We start from the raw sequence: 13703 nt of genomic DNA, 5'->3' as shown, positions 1-13703 counted from the left end.
CCGCCGCCGCCGCCGCCATGGGCACCGTGCTGTCCCTGTCGCCGGGGCTGCGGAAGGCCAGCCTCTACGAGGACGGCTCCTCCAGCTCGCTGGGCCCCTACGCGGGGCTGCCGGGCGCCAAGGGCGGCGGGCCGAAGGCCGAGAAGGGGCTCAAGAGGCACTCCGTGCTCATCCCGGCCCTGACCTGGAAGCGGCTGGTGGCCTCCACCAAGAAGAAGGGCTCCCGCGTGGGCGGCAAGGGCCCCTCACACAACAACAACAACAACCGCCCCCAGGCCAAGGACGTGGCCCTCCTCAACCACGAGAACGCCAAGAAGTCGCTCTCGTGCGCCAACCTCGCCAGCTTCGACGGGGGCGGGCAGCCGCTGGCCCCGCTCAGCTCCAAGCGCGTCTCGGCCCCCTCGGTCTGCTCCGCGCTCAAGCCCGGCGGCGGCGGCGGCCCCGCCTCGTCCCCCCGCCGGGTCATCGTCCAGGCCTCCACCAGCGAGCTGCTGCGCTGCCTGGGCACCTTCCTCGCCCGGCGCTGCTTCCGCCTGAAGCACCTGTCGCCCACGGAGCCCATCCTGTGGCTGCGCAGCGTGGACCGCTCGCTCCTGCTGCAGGGCTGGCAGGACCAGGCCTTCGTCACGCCCGCCAACGTGGTCTTCGTCTACCTGCTGTGCCGCGAGACCATCGACGGGGACGCGGTGGCCAGCGAGCACGAGCTCCAGGCGGCCCTGCTCACCTGCCTGTACCTGTCCTACTCCTACATGGGCAACGAGATCTCCTACCCGCTCAAGCCCTTCCTGGTGGAGGCCTCCAAGGACGCCTTCTGGAACCGGTGCCTTCGCATCATCAACGCCATGAGTGCCAAAATGCTCCGGATCAACGCCGACCCGCACTACTTCACCCAGGTCTTCGCCGACCTCAAGAACGAAGGCAGCGGCCCCCAGGAGGACTTCGCCCGGGTCCTGGACCGGTGACCAGCCTCCCCGGCGAGGCCCCTGGACCTGCTCCGGACCGGGCGGCCCCTCGCGGCTCTGGGCGAGGGCTGCTCCGCCGTGCCTGCTTGGACGGAGGCTTCCCTGGACCCAGCGGGACTGGCCGAAGGCGTGCCGGCCCGGCCCGCTGCTTTTCCTGCGGTGAGGCAGACAGTGCTGCTGTGACACGGAAAAGCCGGTTTCTGGCCGGGTGCCCCGTGCCCCCGTGTGGCTCTCCGCTGGAGCAGGGCCTGGGGGGCACTTGGCCTGCGTGCCTGTTCCTGCAGACCGCCCCCTCCGTGCACTCCCCTGGCAAACCCCTTATCACCGTTGTGGTATTCGTGTGGCTTGTTCATTTTAACTTCTACTGACTGCCAAAAATGAGGAAAGGAAAGAAGCCAATCGGGAGAAAGGGAAGAAACGGTAAAGATTGCGCAGGATCGGGGAGGCGGACGCCCCCGAACATCCCCAGGTCTGCCTGCTCGGCGTGGCCTCTGGTTCGCGCTGTCGGCGTGGAGGTGTCGCCGGCACTTCAGAGTCTGGCTGTGTCATCGGTTCATAGCACGGTAACGCCCTCCCTGTTGCTTTCGGCCGTGTGGGGATGACTCTGCGGTCTTGCGAGCGGCGCTCTGATCCCCCCCCCCCCGCCCTCAGCCCCTTTGCAACGGCTGCTGGTGCGTCGCCACAGCTGCTCCCCGGAACATGCACTCGATTCCCGCTCTCACGTGGCCCCCGTGAAGTGTGTGTGTGCGATTGTGCAAAGCAAGGGTGGTCCCGAGCGTGGACGGAAGACGCCGGTCGGCACTCCCGTGGGTTCTGTCACGGTGTTGGGTTTTGCTGTTATGCAGGAGGGGGGCATGAAGGGGGTTGGGAGCGGGTGCCGCGCGAGCCACCTGAGCCGGGACGTGCCGCCTGACCGCACAAAAATGGGGCCACTGCCTTGCGGGGAGCACTGTTGTTGGAGACGCCACAGAAGCCGTGTGCGGCCTACGAAATGCGCCCCGGACCCCCCGCCGTGCTGCCAGTGTGAGGTCGTGCCTCGCACATCCCTGGGCACTATCGCGGAGTGGCGCTCCGGCCATGCCTGTGTCATGGCCGGGGAGTGTGGGGCAGCGTTCCTTGGCACATTCACGCGGGTCGATGTCTTAAGCCAGACCTCCCGCTTCGTCGCAGCCCGGACACGTGCCAGTCTGGGCCCCCCGGGGGCAGGTGGGTGGCCTCTTGGCAGCATGTGGCTTTTCTCCGCTCAGAAGGGTGTGTTTTCGTGATTTGCTGGAGGGGTGACAAACCTGCACTGTATTATGGTATTATGGGCATGTCTCCCCGTCGGGGAGCCTAGGAAATGTAGCGAACTTTGTGGATCCCCTACGAGGGTTCGGGGTCCCTCCACAAAAGTGCAGTTCCCAGGCCTCCGCGGGGCAAGGAGAAGATTCTCAAGCCAACACGGGCCTGTGGCACATGCAACCAAGGTGGAAACCGAGGCACTGGGGAACCAGGGCTCTGCAGGTTGTGTGTCTTCTGGGTAAAGGTGAAAGGTATCTGGGAAAAGAAGTTGCGGCAACTTTGTGTGAATCGGTAGCTGGATTCCCTCCACTGTGGGCATGCTCCAGTTTTGCGCTCGCTCTCTCTCTTTCCACATTTGTAGTTTCTGTCTGTGGAGGAGGGGGATTCGCCCTCCTCCACTGACCCCGGCAACGGCGTGCGCATCACGTTCTGCAGTTTGCGCCAAAGCGGGTCCACAGAGCGGCGGCCGTCCATGCACCCTTACCGAGAGAGTTCTGCTTCCTGTACGGCTCTTGACCACCCCCAAAGGGGAAGCGGCCAAGAGCAGTTGCGGCTGGGAGGGGGTGGGCTGCCTGTCTGTCTCCCAGCCTCCAGCTCATGCCTCTTTTAGGAGGGGGCTCGGAAATGGTCTCTGTAGCGTCCTTCCCGTTCGCCAGGGGCCCTGCGTAGCGTCTGCAGGGGATGCCACACGCGGTTGGAGCGTCCTCTTGGACCGCGTGGTCTGGTCACCCATGTTAGGGCTTCCTCCCCAGGAAACACGGAGCGCTGCCTTCCAAGAATGGCCCAGCTCGCTCCCTGCTGGGGACTCTGACTGTCAAAAGTCACGGAGTGCCCCTGCCCCCCTGCCATGGCCGGCAATCCGGTCCGTTTGCAACCAGAGACGCTGGCGGCTGAGCCCCTGAGGCCTTGCACCTGCACGCCCGGCCGGTGCTGCCCCTCTGAGCGGCCCCTTCCTTCGTCCCATGGCAGGCCGCTCCTCGCATCCTCAGACACCTGCCGTTTCCTGGGCTCCCTGATGGAGACGCCATGGCGATGAAATGAGACCAGAGCCGCGCTGGGCATGTGTGAGAGCTTCCCCCCACACAGACAAACACGCGCTAGAAGCCAGCTGCTATTTAAAGAAGACGAAAAAGCACATTGGATGGAAAAATGGGTTATTTGGATATGCTTGCCTGTGGGGGGGGGTGAATTTTTATCTCTTGCTGATCTCCATGGCAACTGGCAAAATTTGGAGATTGCAGCTGAACCAGCAGCTGAGGGAGGCGTGTGCTCGCTCGCTCTCTCTCTGCGTTTCAGTCTCGAATCTGGGTAGGAACTGTCTGCATTACCCCCTTAGCTTGATGAAAGGCCTTCTTTATTAAGAAACAATACCTGTCTTTTTCATGGCATGAAGAAGATCTGCTAAAAGATTTCCCGCTGCCCCTGCAGGGAAAGAAAGAAAGAAAGAAAGAAAGAAAGAAAGAAAGAAAGAAAGAAAGAAAGAAAGAAAGACAGACAGACAGACAGACAGACAGAAAGACAGAAAGACAGAAAGACAATAGATTATTTTTGTTTGTTTAAAATATTTCTAGCCCACTTTGGAGGGCAAGAGCTCTTCCGTGGAATTTTACAATATAATGTATAAGATAAATGCTGATACAGCCGACAACTAGTCATAAAAACACCCAGCACGTTCATTCCCCTGATGTATTTGAGAGAGAGGGAGAGAGAGAGCGGATGTTGTCCTTTAGAAGTGTCGGAGAAGCACTGTGGGGGGATTCCGGGGCTTGAGCTGGGAGCGCCACGCCGCCCCGAGGACGCCTGGCCAGGTCTCGCTCCGAACTCACTTGAGCACGGTGCCGTCGTTCCCATTCACTTGAATGGCTTCGCAAGAGGACTGGTCCCATTTTTGCAGGAGGAAGAGGCCACCCACAACCGCTGTACTCTACCTGTAGCATGCCCATGTGCCCCAGCGCAGCAAATGAGGGCTCCGGGTGCCGGTCCGTATTTCTGGAGCATTCCCCTCCGCAAACAGATGTGCACAGAGGTGGGAGCAGCGGGTCTGGGGGAACCCAGAAGTTTTAAGAAGCACCAGATGCTGCTTGGCCGTTGTGAGCGGGGTGGGGGACTGGAACATGGGGGGGGGGGGGGCGGCCCCGCGTGTCGATGCCAGAAGTTAAACTTGGAGCGTTCTCCAGCGAAGTGCGTGCGCCATCGCCAAGCTGCAGCCCCTCCGCCAAGCCGCCCGTCTCCTGTGCGCAGGAGCTCCTCCGCGGACCCACAGACGAGGGCTGGATCCACCCTTCCGTTGGGCCACCCGGCCTGGTAGCGCCAGCCCCAGATCGCAGCCCCTCAAAACCGAGAAGTGCTGCCCAGCTTCCGGGTGACGAACCCGACTCTGTGCATGTGCAAAGCGTGGGCTCTCTGTACATGCCGGGCGATTTGCGCAGCTTGAGCGAAGCGCTTTGTCACAAGATACAGCGAGGCGCTTTGCAGAAGCACCTGCTGTGCTGTGTGCCGTAGGGATCGGTGTCCATTAGACGTGCTTTGGCCGACCACGTCTTTCTATAAAACATCCACGCTCGCGTGGAAGGCTGGTCCCAGCCGTGGCTCCTTGGCCCTCTGTACCCAGAACCAGAACTAGAACCAGAGCGGGGAATCTTCCCTGGGGACAGCTAGAAAGAGAGAGCAAAGCAAACTCTGGGGACAGCACAGCCAAGCCTGTATTTTAAGACTACACCAATCAAGCACCAAAATAATAATAATAACAACAACAACTATTATTATTATTATTATAACATTTCTTGCCGCCCCTTGCCGAAACCTCGGGGCAGCTTACAACACAATAAAATACATTGAAATACAATCGAACATAATAAATTACCATTAAATACAAAAATACAAAAAATACACTGAGTTACAAACATAATAATATAAAATTAAAATTATCAGTATAAAATAATAAATAATATAGGAGGAGAAAAGAGAAGGAAGAAGAAGTTGCCCTGGCCAGATCATATGTTTTAACAATTGAAATGATGTTTAAATAAAAAGGTCTTTACCTGGCGCCGAAAAACAAGTAACAACTGCGCCAGGCGGACCTTTTTGGGGAGTGAATTCCATAGGTTGGGCGCCACCGCAGAGAAAGCCCTCCTCCGAGTGCTTACTCTCCTAATTTCTTTATTGTTGATGATGATGATGATGATTGAACTTCTATACCACCCATAGCTGAAGCTCTTTGGGCAGTTTACAACAAAGTATAAAAACAGGGCAATACAATAGATAAAAACATGAACAGGGATTAAACATTAATTTAAAACAGCATAAAAGAACATTACAAGGCAATAAAAAAGGCCTGGCCAAGAATAAAAGAAAGGCACCAGGTTAATCACGTCAGGCCCCTGCATGACCAGGGAGATATTTAAATGCCTCCGCAAGGAGAGCTGGCTCAAGCTGGTGCTGAAAAGTTGGCAAATCGGGTGCCAGGCGGGCTGCAGGGCGGAGGTGGTTCCAAGGATGAGAGGCCACAGCAGGAAAGGCCCTTCCCATAGTTGGCACCTGGAGGAAGGCTGCCGAGGTCAAGCTGTCTGACTGGGTAGATCGGGGTCGGGAGCACCATGCGCCAGTTTATCAGCATCCTAACAGCATCAGCTTAAAAACATTCCCCCATTGGCTTAATTTATGCAAGCTGCAGGACTCGGCATTCCCTGGCATGTCATTTGACTTTTTCCTTGTCAAGAAAAGGCCGGTGGCCCTTTGCATGGCCCGTGTAGGTTCCACCGGGAGTGACAACGGGACCCGTGGGCACTGCAGGGATCCCGCAGCAGGGCTCCCCACCCTCGGGTGGCGCATCCTCCAGGTTGGCCCCAAATGCTATACGCACACCTGTGAAAAGGACCCCGAATGCTTGGGACTCCGGGAGGTTCTATCCCATCCAGCTGCTGCTAAACGAGCATTTCCACCTCCGTGGGAATGCCGATCTGTACATAATCATGTAAATAGGGTTCCTTCAGGGAAAGGAGACACCGTGCATGACAAGAGCTGTCCCATGTTTGTCTTTCTTTCTCCTTCCATTCATGTGCTCCCTTTTTATAATTGTTTGGTTTGTAATTTAAAAGAGGGTGGGGGGAGGGTGGGGGGGACTCCTGCTTGCTCGCACACGCTCTTGCCCCCAACTTGTGGGCCTTTCCTCCGGTTCGGAATAGGTCGGAGCCATTCCTTGATGGAAGCCGGACTGGACTTTTCACTTCAAGATGCGGTGTTTGTTCTTTCGAAGCTCCCATTTCTCCGGCAGAATCGTTTCCGCAGCGTTTCCCCCGATATCGGTTGAGAAAGACGTCTCAGAAACACTATGTGCATAGAAAGCCTGCCTGTTTATTCTCCTGGGCACAGAACTCTCCCGAGCCCCTGCGCTTGCCACGAAGCCGATAGCTTCAAAGTGCAAGGAGGGGCCAGCACCACAAAGACAACCGAGTTGCAGTGCGCTTCGCCACTCCAGGTGCTGCTTGGGTGGAACAAAGAACCCCAGAGGGACATCCGGGTCACACAAGGTTGGGATTCTCCCTCTCCAGAAGATGCTCAAAATCTGTTTGTATGATATTTACTATCTGAGACTCGCCTAAATGTTTGATTTCTACGTTGTATTGACCGGTATCATTGTGGGGAGCAAAGGATCTCTCTTTCTAATGATGTGGGAGGGGTATTACATGGGGTGGGGGGGTGGGTCTCATTGACCATGGCACTTTATGCAGAATAAAACTTTGGACTGAAAAACCACGAGGCTCTTTTGATTTTCAAGAAAAAGATCCGTTTCTTCGAAGATTGGGGATCTCATTGTACAAGGCTCGAGGGGAGAGGCCGGCAAAGCAGCCGCTCTGCGAAGGGCACCCCAAAGTCTTTGGGAGACGCTGTTTGGGGGCGCTGTGCCAACCTGCACTTCCGCAGGGCTCTCCGGTGGCTACCGGTCGCCTTGCGCTTTCTCCAAGCCGGCTGTTCCCTGGGAATGTTCCACAGGGAGGCTCAGAGGCTTTTGGGGAGTCTGTCCCCCACTTGGATCCATCTGGTCCAGAGCTGCCTGCACCGGCTGGCAGCAGCCGCTTTCCAGGGATCGGGGCGGGCGCTTTCACAGTCCTGCCTGAGATGCTGCCAGAGCCAAGAGCCAGAGCCACAGCCACAAAACGGGGCTGTGGCGGGTTGGGATGCGGCCTCCAGCACGGTGCCTTGTCCAGGCACAGCAGGGACCTGCTGGAAGCGGTGGCCGTCTGACGGGGAGGACTGTGAGCGGCAGGCGATCCCCCCCCCCCCCGCAGGCTTCCCGGGCGGGTGTCTTTGCTCCACCCAGCCCTGCAGCTTCCTGGCATCCCATCAAGTCCCTTGTGGGTGTTTTTCTGCCATCGGGGTTGTCCCTCCGTGCCCAGAGAGGCGTGGAGGGTTCAGGTCGCTGGCCGCTTTTTGCCCGGGCGCCAGAGCCTGCCTTTGCCCTGCTCGGATGTCGTGCGGCTGAACGTCAGCTTTTGCCAAAGGGAGGAGACGCGTGGCAACCAGGCTTCCCCAGCCCAGCTGCCCCCCAGGTGTGTTGGACCACAACTCCCAGCATGCCACAGCCAGCATGGAGGCGCCCCGAGATCAAGCATGGATTCTGTGCAGGCCAGTTCAGAGTTGGAGTGGCTCCCCGGCCGCAGAGTGTTCCTGGCTGGGGAGATTTTTGGAGCGGAGGTCCCTGCAGTCCCTCTCAAGAGCTTCCCCATTCCTCCCGTCTTTCTTTCCGCCTTCCCTCCTTCCCCTCCGAGCTCCTGGCCTGGCTCTTTCTCTCCCGCCCATCCCTTCCTCCTGCTGCTTTCTCAGCCCCCAGCCTCTTGCCTCGCTCTTTCTGCTCCCATCTCTGCATCTCGCTGCTTCTCCCGCTTCCCGGCCTGTAGCCACCGATTTTGAGAATCGGGGGATGAGTCGCATCCTCCAGCGGAATCACCCTGAGCTGCTGCCCACAGCAGTTTCTCAAATGTCCAGTGTGTCCCCAGAAGCATCAAGGGACCCCCAGTCTACTCCAGCCTCAGCCGGTGAACAGCGTTCCAGGCAGAGGGTTCTCGTCCCCAGGCTGGCCGTCAGGCTGAGATCCCTCCAGCTGGAAATCGCACAGAGTGCTCTGCAGCCTTCCCCTTTTAAAATAACAATACCAGAGATCCAGTGCATTTAAGTGGCTGTTCTCCAGCACTAAGGTGGCCAATGATGAAGCACCAAAAGGAGGACACACATTTGCATAAAATCTGCATATGCTAATATATACAAATCGGTGCAGATGTCGTGTCGAGGAAATCAAAACCGAGTTGGTCTCATGATGGACGGAGAAGCTGCGACCCCACAATCCCCCCGTCCTGGCCGGCTTCTTTTGCTGCCAGGTGCTGGCTGGGGATGGATAATGTGCTCTGTGCTACTTTAACCTTTAACGTGGAACTGGGGCACACAGCCCTCCAAACGAGGACTGCCGTCTGCAAGAGGACACCCATCCACTGCACCTCCTGCTGGGGAAATGTGGGGGCTTTGTGAGGGTCATTTCTCCCTTCTTCTGGTGTCTAACGCACGAGCTTTTTGAACTTCCAGAAGGCCCGCCGTGGCATCGCTTGCAAATGAGAGTGCCTCGTGCCGGAAAGAAGCATCTCCGGGGTTGGACGAGTCAGATCTGCCTAGAAAACTTTCAGTGCATCAAACAAGCTCATCAGGACGGAGGACGGACGGAAACGGAGGAACGTCAATGGGTTCCTCGTTGCCTGGTGGATTCCGAACTTGCAGGAATCTTGATTGCCAGAAATAGTCTCCGCAGATAACCTTCCCCAGCGATCCCGTCAGTGAATGCGCCGCAGTGGGAGGCAGGCGCTGGGAGGTCCATGTTGTCGCCATCCAAGGCCACACACGCTCTGATGGGATGGGTCTCGCTGAGCAGACAGACGTGGGACGCATTGGTCCCTGTGGGATTGACAAATGCTACCTAGGAGGAGGACGCGCCGTGGCTGCGACCGTGCCTGGAACCCACGCACCCTGCCACAATCACATGCCTAAGGTACCTGGGCAGGCAATCATAACCCGGCCACAAACAGAATGCTCTCTGCACACACTCAGAGATGCTCTTGCCACACATCCCAAAACTAAAACATGGCATTAACAGCAGATGCTGGGTGCACGTGCTGGCCGTTTTGAAGGCCCTCTTGGCCCTGGTGCTGCAGCAGGCCCAAGGGACCACCGGAAGAGAGAACCTCCGATTTGCATGCTCGGGTGGACTGATGGCGAACCTTTTAGAGGCCGAGTGCCCAAACTGCAACCCAAAACCCACTTATTTATCACAGAGTGCCAACATGACAATAAAACCTGAAAATTGAGGTTTTAGTTTAGAAAAAACAACTCACAGCCAGTCCAGGCAAATATATATGTATCCTTGGCAGCACACTGACCGGCCATGCAAAAGCTCGGACATCGCCTGGTGCCGCTACTCCCTTCCGAGCATGCGCATGGCCCCCATGTGCGCTGTTACCCAATGCTCGGCTGCTGGAGAGATGCTGAGGCCACTTGGCTCGCATGCCGACAGAGAGGGAGCTGGGTGCCCACTCTGGCACATGTGCCATAGGTTCACCACCACTGGCCTAATCCCACCCTGGTGCACGCCCCTAACCCTAATCTAGGGGTAAACTTCCATTGAAAATAGGACCATTTTGAAAAAGCCTTCCTTGTGTAGCTTTTTCTGCGCAGCTCATCATTTCTGCCCATTCTAAAGACATTCCAACCACCAAAATCATGCCAGGACCCCTCATTTTTCCAACCCTAACCCTACCCTGGTGCACGCCCCTAACCCTAATATAGGGGTAAAGTTCCATTGAAAATAATGTGATTTTGAAAAAGCCTTCCTGGAATAGCTTTTTCTGCACAGCTCATCATTTCCACCCATTCTAAACACATTCCAACCATCAAAATCATGCCAGGACACCTCGTTTTTCTAATCCTAACCCAGTGATGGTGAACCTTTTAGAGACCGAGTGCCAAAACTGCAACCCAAAACCCACTTATTTATCACAAAGTGCCAACATTACAATAAAACCTGAAAACTGAGGTTTTAGTTTAGAAAAAACAACTCACAGCCAGTCCAAGCAAATATATATAAATATATCCTTGGCAGCGCACTGACCAGCCACGTGAAAGCTCAGATGAGTCGCGGCACATGACATCATCGCCTGGCACCACTACTCCTTTCCGAGCTTGCGCATGGCTCCATGTGCGCCGTTATCCAGTGCTCGGCTGCTGGGGCGACTGAGCTCGCGTGCCGACAGATAGGGCTCTGCGTGACCGCTTTGACACGCGTGCCGTAGGTTGCCACCACCGCTCTGGTGTGTATCTCTGGATGCAGAGTTAGAAATGAGCATTTCCACTGAAGCGTTGCACATCCCACAGGGGTGTGGAAGACTGCCCGTTCAGTCTGATCTTCAAAATATTTGCTTTCGGACAGCTGCCCATGGAGAACGGGTTCCCAACACTTGCCTGGAAGCAATGTATGTGGGAAATGCACATGGTGGAAGGCTTTGGAAGTGAGGACCGGAACCTTGACGTTGGTGCAGCTAACGCCATGCAGTCACAGGACGGACAGAGAGAGAGTGAGACACGGGGAGGGACAGATGACTTGACAGGGCAATTCTCTGCTTGTCTACTCAGAAGTGCATCCGGCTGAGATGAACACGTTACCCTCAGGTATGTATGAAGAGGACCGCGGCCTTAGACGAAGGCCCCACCGGGGAGGGTGTTCGAGGACAGGCTGGACGTCCACATGGTGGGCATGTCGTGAGTGGAGCCGGCTGGTGCCGGAGGTCAGACTAGATGGCCCGGGAGGCCCCTTCTGACTCGCTCTGTTTCTATGAAATCCCATTGTGAGAAAGTTCTGCACAATCTACAGGAAGTCTGTCTTCACTTATCAAAGTATGTTCAAGGCCCCAGTAACCAGACATCCAGCCTGAAGGATCTCCTTTTTTCACAGACGTGAGGCAGGTAAGGTGGCCATTGATGCCTCACTAAAAAAGAGGACATGTACCACACACGAAGAACACACAGGAGGAATACTGACTTACGTCATATTTGCACAAGCACGTTTGCCCAGATGCAAATGTAAACACAATTACTAGCACTGAAATGGAAGCAGAGCCCGCTGGGGTGGGAGACCGTGGCTCGGCCCGTTCCATCCCCAGCTCAGGCGCTCCAGGTGCACTTGGCGTTCCGAGTTTCATCCCAAAGCTGGGCAGCCTTCCGAGCAGAGGGCGCCTTCCCATGCAGGATAGCCTCCAACCACATTTCGAGCAGAGGACCGTGCTCTCCGAGAGAGGACACCTGGCCAGGGAGCAGCTTGGCGCAAACAGGAAACGGCTTCCCTTGTGGCTACCGGGGGACCGTAGGCAGTCCGGAACGGGGGTCGATCCACTGCAGACCACCAGAGAGACCACCGGAGGCTGCAGACCACAAGAACCTGCCATCTGCCAGCTCCCGACTTAAGGACTGGATTACCGCGATCCCCTGATCCAGCCCCAACGGTGGGCAGGCTGGAGGCCGCCAGATCCTCCTGATCCGGGGAGAGGGAGGGAGGGAGGGCCCTGCCCGGTGTGGCTGGAGACACATCGGCTGGGAGGCATGTGGGCTGCGGGCCTCCGGGGGCCATGTCTGACCTGCCGGCCGAGGCGCCCCGTCGCAGGCGAGGATTCGCCTCTGCAGCACTGTGGACAGCTCCCGCCAAGGCGGCCGTCGAGCGGCCGGGCTGCGGCCTTGGTGGAGTCCCTGTCCTTCGGGCCACGGGGGCAGGACTTAACGGGGTCAGCGAGGGCTGGGTGGGGGCCCCCAAGCACCCGAGGCTGTGCCCTCTGCCGCCTCCGATGTGGGCCCCCCGGAAAGAGCAGTCCGCCTCGTGGGTGGGGGTCTGGGCTCACCCAGCCTCCTTGCCAGAAAGGTCTGGGCTGGGTTTCACCTCCCCCGGCCTCCCCTGGAGGTTTTTCCTGGCACTCTGCCGCGGGGCATCAGCTACTGCTGGCATAATGGGGGAGGGCCTTCTTATGCAGCGGGTGGCCTTGCCTGCCACCCCCCGGGGAGTTCCCTCTTGCCCCGGAGCTGCACTCTCACCCTAGCTGAGGAGAAATGCATTTCCCAGCAGGAATTACCTGTCTGACGGGAGGTAAACATCAGAACCTAAGGATGCCCCACAGGTGGGACAGACCGGGCTTCACCTGTTCCAGCCTTCGGCTCACACCGGCCTGGCCAGCTGCCTGCAGGAAACCCACCACCACCAAGATAAGCGTGTGACAGTACTCTCCCACCCACATTCCCCAGCAACAGGTGTACTTAGGCTCACTGCCGCTGGGGAGCGCCCTGTGGTGTCCCCCCAGCAGCTGCTGTGGAAGGGAGCAGTCCTCTTTCCCAGCCTCTGCTGCCTGGAAAGACCAGGGGCCAAACTGAGGGCTTGGTCAAGTCTCCGTTTTTGTTAAGCACCCGCACCCCTCCCAGAGCACGGCTGGCTTCCAGCACGGATGGTGCAGCCGGACACCTGCCGAGGGTCCACACCCCGGCTGGGACCTGCTGACAAGGACACCCCGCCCTGCTCCTCCTCTTCAGATGGCAGCCCCCTTGTTCACCCAGCCCTCGCCCCGGCACAGGCGTGGGCCACCAGGCGTCTCAGCGGGGAGGCGAGGCCACTGCTGCCGCAGGAGCCAGTGACGGTGCGGCAAGCAGGTGGGCTGACTGAGCAGGAGAGCTGGTGGCTGCTGCTTTGCCCAAGCCCCCCCCCCCAAAAAACCCGGAGGGGGCTGGAATGCAGGCCTCCGCTCTGAGCTGTTTTCTCTCGCTTTCCGTGTTGTTGCTCACCACCAGAGCCGAAGTCCGCAGCTGACTCACGGCTCTGAAGAGCGCACCATCTCTTCGGCTGACGTGCTCACGGCGCACCTGCCGCTTCCACATGGCGAGGCCGGCTGGGCTCAGCACCGGGGGCGTCTTCTCGGGAAAGGGCACTGCAGGGGAGGGGAGGGGAGGGGAGGGGAGGTGGCAGGCCTCGCTCCCACCCCCACCCACGGCCACCCCCGCACACCCCTTCCGCCGGGGCGTTTCGTGAGCGGAAGCAAGCATGCCTCTTCCTTCGGCTCTGTGGCTCACCTCGCCTGGAACACTCGGGTGGCAGGAGAGAGAGGTGCGCGGCCCGGGCATCCGGCAGCCCCCTCCCCCCGGCAGGCACTTCCCCTGCCGAATGCAGGATGTGCCAGGCACCCCCACCCCTGCGCCTGCTCCGGCTGTTGGGCGCCTCTTGGAAGCCTGAGTAATACTGATTAAAATAACAACCATGAGCAACGCGTTTGGCCACGCAGCCGAGAAACGGTGCTTTTGGACGGAAGTAGTTCCATCTCTTCCCGAGCACCTCGAACCTGGAGAAGGAGGCTGGGCCTGACCCCTTTCCCTGCCGCCACGGTCAGCAGCTGC

The 13703-nt window shown here is 58.1% G+C and overlaps 1 protein-coding gene across 1 annotated transcript; it reads left to right on the top strand.

The window, feature by feature from the left end:
- The first annotated feature begins 17 nt into the window (after positions 1 to 17).
- On the top strand, positions 18 to 962 carry LOC123017876 (cyclin-dependent kinase 5 activator 1-like). The gene has a single exon (XM_044419527.1). The coding sequence runs from the start codon at positions 18 to 20 to the stop codon at positions 960 to 962; it is 945 nt and encodes a 314-aa protein (XP_044275462.1).
- Positions 963 to 13703: the final 12741 nt, after the last annotated feature.

The sequence above is a fragment of the Varanus komodoensis genome, unplaced genomic scaffold (assembly GCF_004798865.1).
Source record: "Varanus komodoensis strain SLA01 unplaced genomic scaffold, ASM479886v1 scaffold104, whole genome shotgun sequence".
In the NCBI taxonomy this organism is placed as follows: Eukaryota; Metazoa; Chordata; class Lepidosauria; order Squamata; family Varanidae; genus Varanus; species Varanus komodoensis.
Note: the sequence above shows the minus strand (reverse complement) of the source record. Positions and strands in the feature narration are given on the sequence as shown.